The sequence below is a fragment of the Pundamilia nyererei genome, unplaced genomic scaffold, assembly GCF_000239375.1.
Source record: "Pundamilia nyererei isolate P.nyererei 1_Seehausen unplaced genomic scaffold, PunNye1.0 scaffold00032, whole genome shotgun sequence".
NCBI classification, from domain to species: Eukaryota; Metazoa; Chordata; class Actinopteri; order Cichliformes; family Cichlidae; genus Pundamilia; species Pundamilia nyererei.
In genome coordinates, this window is record NW_005187433.1 from 3620974 (window position 1) to 3641872 (window position 20899).

At 39.2% G+C, this 20899-nt stretch overlaps 2 protein-coding genes across 2 annotated transcripts in view; both read left to right on the forward strand.

Moving 5' to 3' along the window:
• Positions 1–145: 145 nt before the first annotated feature.
• Positions 146–11807, forward strand: cercam (cerebral endothelial cell adhesion molecule). The gene is made up of 12 exons (XM_005729281.1): positions 146–530; positions 3412–3522; positions 4269–4386; positions 4550–4684; positions 4845–5049; positions 5235–5354; positions 5471–5547; positions 5868–5974; positions 6224–6356; positions 7838–7965; positions 8641–8844; positions 11072–11807. Exons 1-12 carry the CDS (start codon positions 328–330, stop codon positions 11304–11306), a joined length of 1776 nt encoding a protein of 591 aa, XP_005729338.1. The 5' UTR covers positions 146–327; the 3' UTR covers positions 11307–11807.
• A 5690-nt stretch (positions 11808–17497) lies between these two features.
• sardh (sarcosine dehydrogenase) overlaps positions 17498–20899 on the forward strand; it is a 38757-nt gene continuing 35355 nt past the window's right edge. The window contains exons 1-4 of the mRNA XM_013909872.1: positions 17498–17765; positions 18433–18622; positions 19082–19218; positions 19441–19619. Coding sequence (XP_013765326.1) covers positions 18438–18622; positions 19082–19218; positions 19441–19619 — 501 coding nt within the window. The 5' untranslated portion in view covers positions 17498–17765; positions 18433–18437. The remainder of the gene's footprint in view (positions 17766–18432; positions 18623–19081; positions 19219–19440; positions 19620–20899) is intronic.

Sequence of the window (20899 nt, forward strand, 5' to 3'; positions counted from 1 at the left end):
CCCCACCGATTTCTATCCCTGGGAACATACATCTTTCTAATCTTTCCAAGGGTATCCCACCGCTGTAAATACCAGTGTGGCCAAATCACGCCTCTTTCCCCTCTTTCTGTTTTTTTTCCTACAGGAAAAGGTTTATTACAGCGGAATATAACCCTCTCTGGCTTTAGGATTGGGTTTGCATTTCTCTTCAGAAGGGGCCAGCTTGTACATGAAGAAAGGGGTTGAACATTTGGGAAAGCCCTTTTTTCTTGGACTGCTGACGCGTACCGCGGCTACGTGCTGCTCCGGAGCCCCGCGGATTACTTTCCAACTTTAACAGCCTCCACCATGATACTTCACTTTCTAGCTTTGGGGGCCTTTGTTTTTCAGACTGAATGTTACTTTTCGGAGGAGAAGTATCCAGAGGAGTCGAAAATGCAGCCTCCAACCGTGGTTATCGCTATCATAGCGAGAAATACCGGTCACTCCCTGCCATACTACCTCGGAGCTCTGGAGAGACTCAACTACCCCAAAGATCGCATCTCTGTGTGGTGGGTTTCCTGCATGGACTGCCAGGCTGTTTGTAGAGGGGTCTCCTTTTTATCCGTCTATAGCAGCCGTTCAAAAGGTCAATGGCATTTAAATGAGTTTGTGAAAGCAGCAGCGTCCTACCCCTCCCCTATTCCCTCTGCGCCTTTCACAGTCCAGGCTGCCTTTCACTCCGCCGCATTCGTTTCCTACCGTCGCTCGCTTGGAGTTTTATGTCCCGTGAAGTTTGTATAGAGTAACTGTACCAGCAGTGATTTTACTTCTTTATAATTCATGCTGCATGTTCAAATCTACAAACTCTAGGGATTTAGCTGTTTAGACAGCGCGGAGTGGTTTATTAGTGAGGAAGTAAAAGAGATCCCGTTTAATCGGTGTAATGATGGAAAAAGATTAACTGTTGGTTTAAGATGAGGAGATGACTCTAGTATGTTGAGTCCTACGAGAATATTGATCATCATCGTCATGAAAGTCATGGCAATTTTTGACTTTTAATTATTTATTTGAAACAAAGTAAGAACTTTATTTTGGATTTTCTCTAATCCATACAGAGTCAAAAATAAACATCCACCCACACGAAGATTTAGCAAGCAGCACCTCAGATGCCTTGGTAGCCACCAACAAGCTTCTGGCACACTTCCAGACGGATATTTGAACTCTCTTCTTAGTAGAATTAGTAGAGTTTATTTAAATTGGTTGGATCCAGATCGGGCCTTTAAGCATAGTCCACAAATTGTCAATAGAGTTGAGGTAGGTGCTTTGGGAAGGCCATTCCAGAAGCTTAATGTTGGCCTGCTTTATCCATTCCAATAACAGTTTTGATGTGTGTTTGGGATCATTGTCCTGTTGGAACACTCAGTTGTGTCCAAGTTTCGACTATCCATCTGTTGATTTCAGGCTTTATCTTTACCCCTACCACTGGCAGCAGAGCATGATGCTACCAGCACCATGTTTGACACCTGATAGTGTTATTGTGTTTGAAAGTAACTGTAAATTGTAGTCAAGCTTGAAGGTGTTGATTTTAGATCAGGGGGTTCTTTTTTCGGTTAGCGCTCTCTCAGTCCATGGTGTTGTAAAACTCACTCCAGTGTGGACAGTGACATTGGTGTTTCACCAACTTTCAGTTCATGGCAGGCTTGAGCCTTGGAGGTTCCTGGTTTGTTCCTGAACATCCTAATCAGTTTCCTCTCATCTGAGAGTAACGATTTGGGTCTTCTTCCAGACACATGAGAGTAACTTTTACATTGTATAATTGTTTGAACCAATGATCTTGGAATCCACAGTTGTTTAGAAATGGCTCAAAGAGACCTTCCCTAACTGTGTCTCCAGTTGCTGTACAAATATGAGTTTAAAGAAATCATTAAGAGCCCTAATATTATGATGAAGTAAAAAAAAAAAGGATGTTACTCTGCAGTGGTGTCTTATTTGCACAAATGAAAAAAACAAGACTAACAAAAACCTGGTCATGCAATAGAGCCATTCTGCTAATTGACAGATATCTAGTATCTTTGATATACCTTGTCATTTTGTCCAACCCTACTTCACCACAAGTAAAGGTTTGCTAGAGTGACACTGCTGAAGATAACTCACAGCTGTGGACAGGAACGGGATCCAATGCATATTTTAGTGCAAAAGCTGTCGGCCACTTTGCTCTTCTTTTCTGCCCAGAGGTGATGAAGTGCATTAGGTTAAAAGTAATGAAAAAGTAAATTTTTCTTTATATAACCCCTTTCAAGATGAATATCACAAAATGCTAAAAACATAAAGACAAAAAAGTTACCAAAAAGCAAGGTTAAAAATATGCATTTTTAACCTCATTTTTAAAAGAGATCACCAACTTCATAGTGCTATGACTCAGTGGGAGAGAGCTTCAAACTCTTGGGGTATTTGTCTCATTTATTTTTATATTTCTATATCAGCCAGCAAGTCCTGATTAAGTCACCTCAGGGATGTACTGGGGATGTAAGGATACAAAAAGATACCTGATATATGCTGGTGCTTGTTAATGCAGAGCTCTAAAAGTCAAAACTAGAATCTTAAAGTAGACTGAAGTTAATGGGGTGCAAGTGGAACTGAATTAGCGAATTGCAATAATCTAGATGTGATGAAATAAAAGACTGATTATGATTTGATTGATTTCCAATTCAGACTGTGAAACAATGAAACCTAACTTGACAATATTTCTGAAGTGATAAAAACGAGAGTGAACCAGAGCTTTAACGGGAGTATCCACAATCAAAAGTTATTCAAACTTTAGCAAAAGGGGCAAGGCAATCTAGAATTTCCATTACCTTCAGCACAAATCTGTCATGGGATTTTTGCTTTCTCTTCACTAAGTTGAAGAAATTTGACAGCCAGTCTATCTAGCAGTGATAAGAAATGTCCTTAAAAGTGATGAAAATGTGCTGAAAAGGGAGCAGATATGACAAAAACGGTAAAGGCCCCAAAATAGAACCTTGTGGTGTACCGTAAACCAGAGAAGCGGAAAATGATTGTTCAGATCATTCAGTGGAACTGAGAGACAACATTAAAACGTTTACAAACCTGAAAAACTCTGCTCAAATAAGTAGTAATCATTTGTATTGTGTTGTTTTGTATTGTATTTGGTTTTGTTTGTTGATCGAGTAATACACAGGCTGAACATCAATATTGGGCACTGAATCAAATAAGCCTGTCAGCAAATAATTTGACATTTACCAACGAGAGCGGGAATGGAGCATGAAATTTGCACCGGCATGATGAGGAGCTGAAAAATTCACATAATGTAGATTTCACTGTTCCCCTGGCACAACGAGGGGAATAAGTAATAACAAGAACCAACGCCAAGTTTAGGTTCCCTACGTCTGGTGCAGTTACTTCACCCTCTGCCTTCTCTGTGCTTTCCAGGGCAGCCACGGATCACAACACAGATAACACCACAGCCATACTGAAGGAGTGGCTGACTGTCATGCAGAAATATTACCATTATGTTGAGTGGAGACCAATGGACAAGCCAACGTAAGTCTGAAAATGTTAGTGTTGAGCTTTGTGTACTGCTGGGATTTGAGTTTGGAAACACCCCCAACTTGATCTTACAGCACACGTGGATCAAAGCAGATCACCTTCAATAGTTGCTTTCTACAAGGGAAATGACAGGAACAATCCCTTTTACTCATCAGGAGGCAAATCTATGATCCTCTGAAGTGTCATCCTGGTATTGACAAAATAAATCCAACAATGTTCAGATTGTACATGTATTGATTTTTCTTACTGGCTCTTTTTGTCCACGTGTTCAGTGAAAGTATTAACACCCCTCTGTAGGCTGCAACTTTGCAGTTCATCTGGTATTCATTTTAAAAGCTAAAAAAAGAGTTTGACAAAGCATATCTAGGCTTGTCTGTACACGATGCTCTGCTTTCTATTAGCAGACTCTTTTATGCCTGTCAGTTATTATTCTGAGTGAGTTCTGCTAAACTTCTACAGTCATGAAACTGTTACGTTATCCACCTGTTTATGCTCTTTTCACAGCACCACAGAACTTATTTACTGTTCTGGTTTTATTTAATCCATTAGCATCGGCATGCTGTATTCACTGTGGTCAACACTCCAGCATGATTCAGCGATGCTGTTTTTGTTTTGTTTTGTTTTTTTTACAATAGAAACCATTCAGCCAATCACATATTTGCTTCACGTGGCAAATTATACAACATTTTACCAATATAGTATTATATCCCCTAATAATACTGTACTTCTGTGTGTCTTAGGTCCTATGCTGGAGAGCTGGGTCCTAAGCATTGGCCCAACAGCAGATACGAATATGTGATGAAGCTGAAACAAGCAGCGCTCAACTTTGCCAGGAAACGCTGGGCTGATTATATCTTGGTACCTTTCTTGTGATAAGTTTCATATTATCTCCTTTCTTGATTAAGCAGATGGGATGTCTTTCTTACTGAGGCTGTTATTTCATCCAAGAAAAAAAAACTTAGCAACTGTAATTTGAATGAAAAATACTTTTTCCTTTGTATTTTCTGTCTCTGTGATTCAGTACGCAGACACGGACAATATCCTCACAAATCCAGAATCCCTCAACCTGCTGATAGCAGAAAACAAGTCAGTCATCGCTCCTATGTTAGATTCTCCGGGGGCGTACTCTAACTACTGGTGTGGTATTACTCCACAGGTGAGCAGCACTTAAAAATGAGTGATTATTTATCCGCTTAAAGGGAATACTTGAGAAAAAAAAATTGTTGTTGCTTTCTTGATGAACATAATGCAGAAAAATGACACAGATCTAGGACATAAGTAATATGTATATTTTTTTAAATATTCCAATTCTTTAGGGATATTATCGTCGAACAGCAGAGTACTTCCCCACCCGTCATCGTCACCGAGTGGGCTGCTTCCCTGTGCCTATGGTCCACAGCACCCTGCTGCTGGATTTGAGGAAGGAGGGCATGAAAAAACTTGCTTTCTATCCTCCTCATGAGGACTACTCGTGGCCCTACGACGACATTATTGTTTTTGCCTTCTCCTGTCGGGCTGCAGGTCTGTAGATGCTCGTGTGTTATTATGTTCAGCAGTCAGGTTTACTCAACACAGCTGTTGCACTAAATCACGTCTGCGCTTGCTTCACTGTAGAATATTTGTATATTTCAGGACTCAGTGTTGAAAATATACATGAATAAATATGTTTATAATTAATTAAATGATTGCTTTTCGTTGCTACTCAGAGATACAGATGTACCTGTGCAACAAGGAGCGCTACGGCTACCTGAACGTTCCAGCCAAACCGCACTACACCTTAGAAGACGATCGTCTCAACTTTGTCCATGTTCACCTTGAGTCTATGAGTAAGAGCATAGATGATTTGTAATACTAAAGCCAAATAATGACAGTTAAAAAAAAGGCACATCAGCTCACCTCTCTTTTACCCCCCCCCAAACTAATATCCCTGCTTGTGGAAAAGTCGACGGGCCACCCATGTATCCTTCCCGTTTCATCCACATGTTTCCAAAACAGAGAGACCTCCTGGGATTTGATGAGGTAGGTGAACCAGTTCAAGTTTTTTCAGTTAATGTGTAAAAAAGGTTAACCCAACCTTATACAGGCTTGTTCTATGCAGTAATGAAAGCATGGATGTAATTATGTGTAATATATAATATAATTATACATCAACTTTTTAGGTAGTACTTTATGTTCAGCAAGATTCAGACCAATTATGATGCATGTTTTCACTGAGTGAATAGAGTTTGAAAACATGCCGAATATGCAGTCGACCCATTTGATGAAACTCAAAGATTTATGATGATGGTACACAGTGTCCAGATTTAAATAACGTTCTGGGTCGCCCATCTCCTGCACAGATTTATCTGATTAACCTGCGACGGCGTGCTGACCGCAGAGACAGGATGTTGTTCTCTCTAAACGAGCTTGAGATTGACGTCAAAGTGGTCGATGCCGTGGATGGAAAGTGAGTGGATTGCTCTCAGGTCTTTTCCTCTCTCAGTTTTATAGTTAAGTTTGTCAAGAAATGTAACACCGTGTCAATTCAGACTCTTGGTGTGAGGCCAATTTCAATTCTTATCTTGAAAATATGGACACTTGTAGTTTATAATAAATATCAGCGTTATGGCTACGTATGCTCCAAATTTGAACGCTCTTCTCTTATCAAAGACAGAATTACCTAAAAAAAAGTGTGTGCGTGTGTGTGTGTATGCAGTGCACTGAACAGCAGTGACATTAAGATTTTGGGTGTCGACCTGCTGCCAGGATACTATGACCCATTCTCTGGACGCACTCTGACCAAAGGAGAAGTGGGCTGCTTCCTCAGTCACTATTACATCTGGAAGGAGGTGAGAGGACACACACTGTCACACATTTGTCAAATCCCTTTTCTGAAGTTAAAACTCAAATATTTTAATTTATACTTCATAGTATATATACTATATAAGAAGAAAGCATAATTGTATATACAGTCCTTGCAAATCACCTTTTTACAATATTATGATACAGTCATGTGAAAACAAAAGTATAACGTCTTTGAGTTCTAAGCGTTTCTATATCAACTTCAGTAGCTTTTACGTTACCTTTAGCAGTAATAACTTGAAGTAGTGGTTTTCTGGATGACTTAATCGGTGTCTTACATCATTGTGGAAGAATTTTGGCCCGCTCTTATTTACAGCACGCAGCTTCACTTCACTGAGGTTTGCAGGCATCTATTTATGCACAGTTATCTTAAAGTCCACCACACCATTTCAGCGGAGATGAGGTTTGGACTTTGATTCGGCCGTTGCAACACCTTGATTTATTTCTTTTTCAGGCATTTTGTTGTAGATTTGCTGCATGACCCAAAGGTTTTAACTTTTGGACAGAAGGCCTCGTATTTAACACTAGAATGATCTGGTATACAGAGGAGCTTCTGACTCGCAGCACAGGTCCTGTGGTTGTAGAAAAAGCACAAATAATCACACCTCTACCATTGTGCTGACAGTTGGTGTGAGGTTTATGTGCTGTGTTTGGGTTTTCTCCAGACATATCAGCGTCCATTATGGCCAAACATCTTCACTTTGGTGTCATATGTCCACCACACATTGTTCCAGAAGTCTTGTGGGGTTTTTTTTAGATGTAAGTTTGCAAACCTAAGCCGTGCTGCCAAGAAGAGGCTTTCTTCTTGCAACCCTTCAAACTTGCCGTATGTTTGTGGACATTTGCTGGGATGTCCACAGGAAGATTGTCAGCTGTACTGAATGTTTTCAAAAAATGGACTTCAAATGATTGAAAATGGCTTCACAACCCTTCCAAGACAAAAGACAGCAACAATTGCTTCTTTAAGGTCATGTGTAAGATGTCTTTCCTTCTTGACATTGTGTTAACACACACCTGAATGCTCCATACCACCAAACTGCCAAAACATCTGCTTTTATATAAGTGCTCACACCTGCTGATGTTAAGTGTATTTGATTCACAGTGCCTGGCTGCTATTTACCCTCTTAATTCATATCTAAGTAAGTTGTCCTTAGCTTCTGCATTATGGAGTTGTTCTCATACAATCAATAATGACATGATGTAATATATAATGTGTGGTTGTTAATCTGAATTTGCATTTACATAAGAACTGCTAAGGACCAGATTATTTTTATGTAAAACCTTAAAATTCAAAGAAGGCGTACTTTCTTTTTCACGACTGTAAATGAAAATAATTGCACTCAGCTGAAAACCAAGAATCATGTTTGTAAAGAAGATGGATGCAAAATAAAAACCTGCTTTTATGACACAAACCTTTTGATTTATTTAACAGGTCAGGCTTACAGTGTGTATACTTCTTTTTCCATAGATGGTGGACATGCAGATGGATAAGGCCCTGGTCTTTGAAGACGATGTTCGCTTTCAGGCCAACTTCAAGCGGCGAATACTCAAAATGATGCAGGATGTGGAGCAGGTGGAGCTGGACTGGGACATCATGTAAGACACATTTTACTCCTAGTTTCCAGTCCAGTTCCTGTTTTTGGTTAAGGTTAAATGAGACGCAGGTAAGAAGGCTCAGGTTAGGTTCATTATAAAGTCCAAAGTGCATTTGTACCCTTTGATATAGTTTGCTGGTTTTGTTTGAAATCATACAAACAGGATTAGACACAACTTCAGACAAAGTTTGAAGTTTTTCTAGTGTAGAATTTGGGACAAATTTATGACTATGATATACAATAATAACTTAATGGAACATATTTTTGTAGAGCAATCGTATTTGCTATAACCATTAACATTTTGTGTACTGTGCAGAACCATGAAGTCCAGTAAGGTGATTTTTTTTTCTCATATTATGAGATAAAATCATTTAATTAAAAAAACAAAACAAACCCTGATAGAATATCCCAAGCTCCATGGTTAAAGCTCATCCAAAATACTTAAACATGTGACGTTAGCACTTTCTTTTTTCGTACATATTTGGAAGGAAAATGCACGTACAGAGCATGTGCTGAAAAATGTTTTATGCCTGCTAGGCAGAAAAGAACAGCAAGGTGGAGTTTGATTGTAAAAATCACATGCCTTGACCATCCTGGGTTTTTGCTGCTTCTACCCCGCGCCTGATTTTTTTTTTTTAACTTCTTTAGTTCTTATGATCGCTTTATGTTGCCACAGATACTTGGGCAGGAAGCAGGTGAATCCTGGAAAGGAGGAGCCAGTGGAGAACGTTCGTAACTTGGTGATGGCCGACTACTCGTATTGGACTCTGTCCTACGCCATCTCCCTACAGGGAGCCCAGAAACTCCTCAATGCTGAGCCACTTTCCAAGATGCTGCCTGTTGATGAATTCCTCCCCATTATGTACGACAAACATCCGAAGTATGTATCATAAAAAAGTGTCAAAAATACACTCATGCTACTCTCTGCACACTTTGAAGTTTTTCTGGTTTTCTTCTTGTATGTTCCATACAGTGACCGCTATAATGAAACCTGTTCTTCAGCACTCTTTAATCTCCTTCTCCTGCGAGACCGTTTAAACTAAAACAGACCTCAGGGCTAAAAACATTCTTTTCTATAGCTGCCTAAACATGTGTACATGCTTTATATTTAGCCTACTTTTGTTTGGAGTGTATAGATTAAAGAACTATGTGGAAGTCTGTGGTTTTACTTCACTGCATTTTTCTGAAAGAAAGTCACTTTGATATGTTGTGCTTGTCAAGCTGAATTAGCGCACCACATTTCAAAATAGATTTAATCTTTCTCAGCATTTTCCTTTTATGATGCACAGGCCTCGTGTCTGCATCTCTTTCTGGGATTAATGGTCTGAATTTTTGTCAGTGTGGGCTGACATTTTCTTAAACACAGTGTGACCGACAGATGTGAGCAGCCAGAGTGGACTCAGTTTTGTTTGTGGTAAAGAAGATATATATTTTTTCCAAGCCTATGTTGTCGCCTTTCTCCATGAATTACACTACTGTATGGTCAGTCCAGACTATTTTAGTCCATACTTAAATTTCTATGGTTTGTTATTTAAGTTTATACCAGTGTTTGTGGCACTCACAGTATGGTCTGTACTTACTTTGGTAAAAACAAAACAAAAATTAAGCTGCAACATCAAAGTTTCTTTATTAAAGATTTGATATAAAAGAATTATGCTGCCACACTAATATCAGTCATTTGTTTGGGCACTTTAATTTTGAAGCCTTATATTTAGAACTACAGCATTTTTTGGTTTGTTTATGCCGTTGGCTGCGAAATCAAAATGATGCTTTAATAATGTGTTGTACGTGTATAATCACAAAAAAGAATAATTTTAGCCCATTGATAGGTGGTCGCTATTATCATTTATCATATATATTCAGCTTTGGCAGATAGAAATGAGCTATTGTCAAGAAATGAAAGATGGTAGGATGGTTGACAAGTTGCATCATGTGAATTTGTCACAGACATAGATACCTGCTAATTAAAGCTCACTAAAAATATTCTTTTATATGCACCATAACTAGAGCACAGACAGTTCAGTCACTCTAAATAGCTAAGGCCTACCAGTTGAAGGGGAAATTGTATTTTCTGGTTGGAAGTTGGCCTACTAACATTGGAGTCAATGGGGTTGACTCACTTTGGGAGCAAGCCTCCAGTGGCCATTGTTGGAACTGCTTTTTTTTAATCATTGCCTTTAATTTTCAACCACAGATGTTGTTGTTTAGTTTTAACTACTGCCATAATAATACAGACATCCATGGTTCCTCCACCATGATGACTATGGTTATCCCTTAGCGTTCATCTGGCATCACTATGAGGTTGACATTTTTGGTTGCAAAGGTCCAGACGACTGTCTGATGCAATAAAAATGCACGTTTGTCTCTCCGTACAAAGGAAGCCTAACCACATTGGCGATCCTTCAACTGCTGACTTGGAGCCATCATCTGTAAAGCTTCTATTTCATGCTAGATGGTTGCTGGAGGTCTATAAAATATCGACTTCACCTCCAAATGTATCTTTAAATTATTAGTGTAATGGGTGAATCAAATTCTGGCTTTAACAATGATATCCTTGACAGTTTCCCCAACAAGGCAACTGTTCTCGTCATCAGGAACTAACTCTAAGAAATGAAATGCACTTTGTGCCAAAGGATCTGCAAACCAGAAGGCCTGGCTGTGTCTGTGTGCTCCATCATGTGTGGAAATCTGGCCTATAGCCAGCCTGCTTTCTCTGCACTCTCTCTCTTTTTCACACCACTGTGATTCTGATTTGATATGCTTGACTAGTCTGCTGAGAACACTCAACAAATGCACCCCATGCATTGTTGCCCTTCATGCCAAGAGTAACTGAACCATCTCTGAAATTGGCCTGTTGTCACCATCTCTTGTCAAATCAGTATAGTGTAATGAAATCACAAAATATCCCTGATGTTTATATTTAACATTTCAGTAAATGGTGAAAAATTGCTCAAACTGCCCCCCCCCCAAGAAAAACAAAACTTCTACCTGTAGTTCCAGCGCTGTTATTTTTGTTATTTTTTCTTTATTGTGACATCCTATCCTGTGTTTTTAAGTTTCGAATGATTTTACCCAGTCTAAACACTGCCTTTGTGCTCCCTCTGCAGCGAGGACTACAAATCCCACTTCCCCAATAGAAACTTACAAGCCTTCAGTGCGCACCCCCTCCTGGTCCAGCCGTGTCACTACGCCGGTGATCCCCAGTGGGTGAGCGACACAGAGACGTCGACCCTGTGGGATGATGACTCTGTGAGGACTGATTGGAGGGGCTCCCACAAGACCCTGAAAGGGGCTGCCCCGGCACCCGAGATGCTGTCAGTCGCCTACAGGGATGAACTTTAGTGCAGCACAAATGTAGCTGAGGAGAATCTGCAGGTCCACAGGCCATGAGGTCAGAGAGACTGTTACTGAGGAGAGAGTGATTCTTTCACTCCACCTTGTGTCATAAAACTGACATGCTCAGTGTCATTTAACCTGAGCTTCTTAGATAGGAGGCAACAACATAAGATATGGTGTTCGTTTCGGCTTTGTGTAAAGACATGCACAGTTGTCTCGGTGTAATAAATGCGTCAACCTGCACAATAGATTTTTCTCAAACAACCCCATGTTTAGAGTGTTTATCCTTCTATGTGCTTTTCTTTTACTTTGCTCAGTCATCTAGTTTAGTTGCTTCATTTAGAGCGTTAATTCATTCTGTATGGTTCGTGTCAACCTGTTTAAATGTACTCCTGTGATAGTGCGTAATCTGTTGATCATATTCTAACCGAGGGTTCAGTAATTGCACTGTTAACAACTCCTGGCAAGTCTGGAAAAAAAAGTCTGAAATGTATTGGCTATTGTTTTTTTTTTCCTTTTCTTTTTTTCGTGTTGCTATAATCTGTCTGTACATTTCTGTGCTTGCGTGTGTCCTCCACTGGGGACTGGAGAGTTAACACAAATCTCGAATGACCATAATTGATGTTTTTTTTCTTAATTTCTTCCAGACCTTTCTCAAACTTGTGTATCTCTGAAAACTATGAAAGTTTATATTAATTAAGTATTTTATTAGTAGCTCTTACACATTGAATGTTTGCTTTTGATCAGTTTACGCTTCTTCAGATTGATTTTTTTTTTCTTAAGTTAATGGATTAACTTGGATTATCTTCTACTCCCTAGCTGTATTTTAATATTTTCACATTTACCCATGTTCATCCTTAAGAGTTTAACATGAACTGGAAACAAAATTACCTTCATGTAATTTTGCGCATATTACTGGTTTTAAAATATTACATCATGATTCGAGAACCGTTTGAGAAGATTTCAGGTTTTATGACACTATTACAACCACGAGAAATTCATAAAGTAAAAATACTTTTTTTTGAAGGCCCAATTACTTACATAAAATCTGTGCAACATGTTGAGGCTTGAAGAGTGTAGCTTTGGTTTTTATCCAGTTTTGGAGAGCGTCCACATGTTATGTTTAAAAAGTATAAATGCTATGTGTTGCTTAAGTGTTTAAAGGTCTTATGAAAGTACAGCCTTTAACAGTCTTTTGTAGCATCGCTGTCGCTCCAGGATTGAGCTGACACTCGTCTAGACAGGGTTGCAGTGCAGGTAACTGATGTCGCAAGTTTGTGGATTTGATCAGGTCAAACTAAACTTGTATTTCATTTTTGTGCACATTGATGACGGTCTGTTTCGTATATTGTTTTTTTGACATTGAAGATTTGTTTTCCTGCAAATATCTTAACTTATTTGTTTTTCTTTGTGAATCACAGATGAGTTGCACAACATGATGTACGATACCTGGGTCCAGTTTTGTCTCTGGGTCTACTTTTTGTCTCTGCATCTTTGAGCAATAAATTTATATTAATATTACGATTCATTAATTGCCACTGATTTCACATCTGGATAGCAAGCAGCTCAGAATGGAAATACAAATATTTTTGCACTGTTATATAAATGGTTATGGACTGTTAGTTAACAAATGAACATATTTTATTAAATACACAAAGCTACCATGTACTAAGAAGAAAAAACACAAGGGGGTACTGTTTCCTAAATTCTGCTACTGCAGCCAGAGTTTACATACATGCACACCTATAGATGTGTGTGTAGATGGAGAAGTACATAAATGCAGTTTAAGACACAATTTTTGCAGTGGATTTTAAATCAGTCATTGTGATTGATGTGCAGACTTTCAGTTTTTATTCAAGGGGATTTACAAAAATTTTGCATTAACTGTTTAGGAATTACAGTCATTTTCATATACAGTGCCGCATTTTTAGAGGCTCAGAACTGATGAAAATTCCTTTTCAGCCATCAGCATTAAGTCTAAAGAAACATTGACATTGTTAAATGTGTTTGCTTCACTGAGATGCTGGCTGCCAGGCCTTTACAGCAGCCACCATCAGTTGCTGCTTGTTTTTAGGCCTCTTTGCCTTCAGCTTGTGTATTTAATAACTGAAAAGCATGCTCTGTTGGATTATGACTGACTTGGCCACTGAATAATATCCCATTTCTTTGCCTTTAGAAATGCTTACACTTTAGTTGTATTTTGTGGTTTTTCAGGCCCTGAGCTGGCCAGTGCATTTATTCTTATAAACAACGTACCAGTTTGTTGATTTGACAATTCCTAAAGTCTTTACTGCCTCTGATGGTTTATTTAGTCTTTTTCTTTTCAGCAGAATAAAGGGCTTGCTCACTGGCACTGATGTGTCTTTAGGTCTCAATTAAAATAACAGTAACAAGCTGTAGACTTTGATTTGTGTAAGATATAAATTCAACACTTTGAATCATTCTTATGTCTACTACATTTGTCATTTAATTACAAGGGATCAGCCGTCACCTGGCCACGAAACTGCTTGTCAGTCATTTGTTCGATTACTTTTCCAACAAATAGGGGCTGTGTATAAAAATGGCAACGATTCCTTAAAAGTTAAAGCATTATTTTGTTAAATCCCCTAAAGCCAAAGTCAGCACTTCAATCAGTTAATGTTTGATTTAAAAGCCTCTGTGGTAGTGTACAGTGCAGAGGCAAAACTACAAAAACTGTCTTTATCCAACTTGATGTGTTTTAAAGTGCAGGCCACAAGGAAATAAATACAATACTGTACATTTCAGAATTATAAGGGCAGAAGCAAAGTAAGGTTGCGTGATTTATTTCTCGAACATTTTGTATTTAAAGCCACATGAATTATTCGTTTTGCACCTCATTTTACTGCTACCACATAAGAAAAGGGGTTTCCACATTAACAAATGCCAATAAAACCAGTTTTCTATTTTCATTACTTAAAATATAAATATTTACAAAAAATGCCACACATACAAAATAAAATCAGATTCTGGGAATCTAAACCCAAAAAATAAATCCCAGTTAAACACCTGAAAAACTCACAAGGAAGTCCCCCACTCCATCTCACCTGTTGTTCTCCCCTTTAGCAGGTGTTGAAAATCCTGGGAAACTTACCCAAACTCCCAGGAGAAGAAAGATGAGTGCGCACCCTGCCCATGCATTCTGCAGAGGCACTAAAAAACTGCAGAATAATCCAAAGTGCAGGATATTTCTCTTCAATTTCAACTCAAAAACAGTCTGTGCTCCAAGTTGAAGGCCAGGCCATTGAGAAAGGAGCAACTGCTTTGTAACAATAAAACTAAGATGATTGAGAAAGTTCCAGGAGCATCCATACATGTCCATGCAGACCTTTTCCAGAGATTTCCTGACCTGTGAATAAAACTTTCTCCCAATGAAATTATTGTCAAATTCCAGTCCAGCCCTATGTTTCTTATTACTAAAAATAGTGTTGCATCTTGCAGTACTGCCTCTGTAACACTGACAAATAAGTTCACATGACGCGTGGGTTGTTGCACTAGCATAGCCTTTTTGTTTTCTGTTGTTACAGGTGAACTGGTTTTTTTTTTTTCAGGTGTTAGGTAAGGGTTAAATTTCATGAGAGTAAAATTAGAACAAGTATAGCTCGTTTGGATGAATTACCAGGACAAAACAAACCAAAACAAATCCTCCTCTCACTACATGGCAGGACGGCTCAGATTTGAAAAATTGGATCTGAACAAACTGTGAGACTTCTAGGACAGATGTCCTTTGGAAGGTACTACAGGTACTTGGCCATATTGCACAGTCCTGTTGTTCATAAAACGAATGCCTGCAAACCTTCATGAAGTGAAGCAAAGCCGTAGAGACGAGTGGGCCAAAATACCTCCACAACAATGTGAGAGGATGATAAAGTCATAAAGAAAATGATTACTTCCACTTATTGCTGCTAAAGGTGCTTCTGAAAATTATTAGTTTTTCACAGGGCTACACAGAATCCCGTGAAGGCTTTGCCTCCAAATAACCTCTCATGAAAGAACACCTGCTCATCTCTCATCTGTGAACACTGTGTGCAAAAGGGTGAGACACTTCCACGACAACTTGTCAATCAGTTGTTAACTTACACAGCTGAAAATGGGGGAATCAAATCAACACTGCCATTTCTGAGATACTGAAAAATGTATGTGCATATCACCATGAAAGCTGATAATTTCTTCTTTTATTTCTTTGTCATCTTTACAAGTTACCAGTAAAGGACAGCTTTCTCTCTGCTGTGAAAATAACTTCTGAGAGCACTCTAAAAATGAAGGGCTCGACACAAACGTAAAAAATATTTTCTCAGTCTATTCATGTAACAGTTATTAGCTATCCCCCCCACACCCTCTAGCAGATCATTACATGAAGGAACCTTTAAAAACAAACAAACAAGTGCGTCCATGCTCACAGGTGTACACACGGGTGATCACACCCACAAACTACACCCTTTTTGGCTCCTACCTCAAAGCACACTGTGTTCTGTTGATCTTATGTGCTGCACAATAATGTTTAATATTTAGTATTTACTGTCATATTCCCATATATCATTGTGATGTTGTTTATTCTATTACTCTTGTTCTCTTCTGCTTGTTTTCTTTTTTCTTTCTCAGCAGGTGATCCAGGTGATTGATATATGCATTTTTTTTCTTTTCTTTTTTTTTCTGCTCATTCTGTTGGTTTTTGTCTTTTGCCCTTCTCCCCGTCCCTCTTCTCAGCTGTTTCTCTTTCCCTCTTTCTTTCTCCCCTTCTTTCCCCCAGTCAAGTCTGTCCCGTATTCAGTAAGTGAAAATAAAATAAACAATAAAAGGTGAATCAAATGGACCATTACGGCAAGGCTGGGATGGTCAATTTGGTAAAGTAAATCCGTTGGGCATCTTTCTTTGCCTTTAGACAACAATTCTGATGGCAAAAGAGCCAAACGGGACAGGCAAAAAAAACAACAAAAATTTTTTTTTATTAGCTATTGACTTAGGTTTGTTATTAATAAGTGACCTTTATGTATATATATGCCTGTATATATTGTGCTATTCTTAGTTAGTGTATTGTCTGTCTTTGTTAATGGTTGTTTATAATGGAGCACTGTAACGAAAAAGAATTTCCCCTAGGAAAGTATTCTGATTCTGATTGAATCTATTTCTTTCTGTCTTTCTAAGTACACCAGCACTTGATACCCAAGTCTGTATCAAAGCATACACATTTACCTCTAAGCACACCCCAGCTGTCTGCATATACAGTAGTTTATCTGGTTCTCTCTGGAACACTCTGCCACATACCACAGGAAGAGAAGAGAAGCCACTATATACAATCGATGTGCTTACAGCTCAGTGTTCTGCTGCATCTGCTGGCATAACAGCATACACATGTGCGTGCACACAAATACACGTGGACATAACACTCTGTCCTTAAGACACTGTTATTCAGTCACATAAAAAATTAGTTTAAGGAAATCTACAAAGTTCAAAGGTAGCAGTGGTCCACTTTCTTCGTTTCAGATTCTTATACATAAGATACCAGTGCTGGCAACAGCTCCTATACTCAGCTTCAGTCTAGCTCAAAGCTGTCTAAACTAGAAAGAACCTCCTGGCACAGGAGGGACCTAAACTTTGCACTTTATTGGCTGCTGGTTAGGAGGTGGGGAATCATGAGGTCAGCTTGGCAGGCTTCAACTACAGATGTCTCAGGGGTCTGGAGCCAAAGTTTGAATCATTCAGTGTGGCAAGGAGCCTTCTTTTGAGGTTTAAAGTGTTTTTTTCTTCTTCCCCTGTCCTACTGCAACATCCCCACAACACTGAGTCAAATGCCTCACACAGACAAACTCCACATGTTCAACACATATGTGATGACCTACTTCTACTTGATTTGATCACTGGGCTGTCAATAGCAGCTGTTACCCTAGCCTCCCGGAAATACAGACACCCACACATTCATGAACCAAACAAACAGAACAAACAGCAAATTGACATTAATGTTTCTCTTTTGGCACATTATACATTTTCTTGAATATTTTCACATAGGAGGTATTTTGTGCATACTTATGTTTAAAACAAGGGAAGTCACGAACCTCTGCTGACTCATTTGAGGTACTTGGTCAAGTCTACTTAACCTTTTTCTGGCGTTTCCAAAGTGTCATGTGTTGTTGCTCAATTCCACCACTTACTAGGCTGCTTGGGTATAATCCTATCTGACTGATCTAATTTCTAGTTGTATGCCAAACCGCATGTGAAAGTAGGAACTACAACTGCAGTCTAACACCGCTGCAGCTCACATTTATCTGACAGCTACTGAGCTGTGTCTTGTGGGCCACGACAGCAGTTCTGTCGCTCGTTGGTCTGCGGAACTACTTGACCGTTTCTCACCATAAACCCACTCCCTTAATTCTGGAAGCAGCCCCTCTCACTACTTACCTCTTTCCTCGAGTGTGTTTCCGGGGCAATCTTGGACAAGCGGAATCGAGCGTAAGTGCGACATGAATGTACATCCAAAGGTTGCTGCATTATGTAATTTGCATGCTCCGTTGTTTGACATCGCAGAACTTCACGCCACGTTACTACCTGGAACTGCTAATGTAGTTTCTTTTATTTTGAGACTTGTCGTTTCCAGGCGAGCGCACTCTGTGCATCGCGTTCTGTACGTTATTGCATAAATTGCACATTTACCCGCTAAAAGCTTTGTAGTACGCATTAAGTGCGGGGTTATTTATGTGCTGCCGTTTTTGCGCCCAGGTGCCCAAAGTGTTTTTTCCAAAATCCTTGTTTGGTCAAACTATTGGTGTTTGCACGTGGCTGAACTAAAGCAAGGCGCCAGCATTATATACTCGATCCGCCAAGTCTTGCCCACAAGAGTTACTAACCCTGCGCAAATTTGCGTAAATTCCCCTGAACCTGAGTATAATAAAGTTATTTACATTTATTTTTCAGTTATTATGGTTTTCACTGGGTACAAAATGTTGCAAAAAAACAAACAAACAAACAAACAAACAAAACAAATCCTAGCCAGAACAAGCAGAAAATACTTCAGAAAAGAGTTTTTGTACATAATGACTTTGTTCTGAAACCTTGAGTGTTACAACTTAAAACAGCTGACATATCACTATGTCCCTTTGTGTTGTCTTACTGTACACAGGGGTCATGGCCTTCATTAGGAGCGCAGTTTGGCGAGTGTTCTCAGCAGTGAGGCCTCCTCTTTCTCCGCTGTGCCGGACAAGCACTCGGTCCTACAGCTCGGAGCCCACCAAGGAAAAGAGTGTTCCCTACGAGAAGACACTCAAACAGGAGGATGGAGCCTCCTCAGGACCCACTAAGCCATTACCCAGGTTAGATTGGGTTTTGAATGGATAAATGGATTGTGTGGGAATGTTTTCAGAAATATATTCTTAAGATTATATGCAGTGACTTTATACATAAACAGCTGATTCATCTAATGGTTGAAGTGGTGGACTAATACGTGATTGTGAAGAAAAATTAGTTCATGGAGGAATGGACACAGTGATGTACAAGTTCTGAACAGAATATAGATGCTCTGTTGATACTTTGCACTGGGAAAGGTTTGTATCAAAACAAGAGTGTTTATTGTTCGTTTAATTAAAAAAAGGAGTTATTGGTCATTATTGTTGCTGTAGTTTAAAGATTGGAAGCAGGGGGAAAGAAAAAGGGACTGTGTTGCACTTGTGAATTGATAAGTTAGTGCTAGTTCACAGGCTGGTTGGTTACCTTCATATGTCAAGAGTAGCATCAGCCTTTTTAGTCTTTTCATATACCTCCTCCTGCCTCAGGTCAGCTGATGCGGTGGTGATTGGAGGAGGAAGCCTGGGCTGTCAGACCATTTACCACTTGGCCAAAATGGGAATGACTAATGTAGTTCTACTGGAGAGAGACAGACTGACTGCTGGCACCACCTGGCATACTGCAGGTAACAGTCTGTAACAGTACAGAGAGCTGTGTTTGCCTGAAGTTATACATCCTACTTTAATAGCAGCGTTCTAATAAGAAGTTTTAAGAGTAAATTAAGCACTCTTTGGTAATTTTGTGTAGTAATTATTATCAAGTGTGTTCACCTGCATGTGCGTGATGTGCGAGACGCTCACTAATGTCCACTAAGTTTTTTGCACTCATGTGTCCCTCTGTTTATTAGGCCTCCTGTGGCAGCTGCGACCCAGTGATGTTGAGGTAGAGCTCTTGGCCCACACCAGGAATGTGATTAGCAAAGACCTAGAGGAGGAGACGGGTCTCCATACAGGCTGGATCCAGAACGGAGGGCTCTTCATTGCTTCCAACAAGCAAAGACTTGACGAGTACAAGCGCCTCATGTCGGTAAAGACAGAGACATGTTGGTTGTGAACATTATTAGGAAAGCATCGATGCACTGTTCAGTAAACAGAGGCAAAACACATGAAAATGTGTTTGTATTCATTGATCAGTCTGTTGATCAGTTGTTGTTGATCAATGCTTATGACAATTTTCATATTAATGATGAGGAAACGGACCTCACAGCCCAATGTTCGTCAGTGGTGCTAGTTTCAGTCATTAGTTTCAATCATTATGCAAGTGAACTGTTTATAAGGTTGGGGAAATCTCCGCTCAGCTCAGACTTGAAGAAGCAACTTGGATGAGTGACGAGGCGTTTATTCTGCTAAAAACGCTGCATCCGAATGAACAGAATTAACTTTTTGGGATACAAAAGGAGTCACACAAACACACAAAGACTTCAGATGGAGCAAGTACTTCTGTGACAGCAATTAGACAAGATGAAAGTAAATATTATCCTTAGTCAAAATTGTTTGTTTTCTATTTAGTTCACAGTGCTTCAAGAAAAGGACGCTTCATTTCAAAGTATTTGAGTTTGTAAATCAGTTTGATTGATTTTATGTATATATTTATGCACATTTACCCATCTGCAACAGGGAAATCTTTTTTTATGCATGTAAATGTACTAAATATTTCCGAGACTGAGATAGTTGTTGGTGAGTAATGTCTCATAAATAATTCTATTCTTCAGGTAAAGGATCCTGAAGTCAAAAGCACCAAAGAACAAGACATATCGGCTTAATATGTGTGCACTACAGACATGGCCTCTACAGGATGTGTTTAGGGAACACTCTAGTTCATGAAACATTCGACTGCTGCTCCTCCTTGGGGCTTTTAAATGTAAAATTGATTGTGGGTTTTCTAAAAAAGTTTTTTTTACTGCTTAACATGAGGTACATGAGAGAGAAAAAAACTTAATTTACCTTAATTGTGTGTGTTAGATTTTCAAAGTTCACAAACAACACTACTGTTCCCTTTGCATATTATAAAACTAATACAGAACGCTATGCTGCCATAGCGGCAGACTCAACTTATAGTTACAGTATTGAAAAGAGTCTTTCTGTTTGCTTTATCATGAAGATAAAGACTTTGATATGATTTAAAATGATGGCAGATTTTTCCCTAACCACTTATTTGAAATTGGAACAAAGGTGCCTTTAAAGTAATATTTACATTGAACACGTCATCTCCCCATTTTCTTTTTTCTAGCTGGGCAAAGTTTATGGTATTGAGTCCCATGTCCTTTCACCGGCTGAGACGAAGGACCTGTATCCTCTGATGAATGT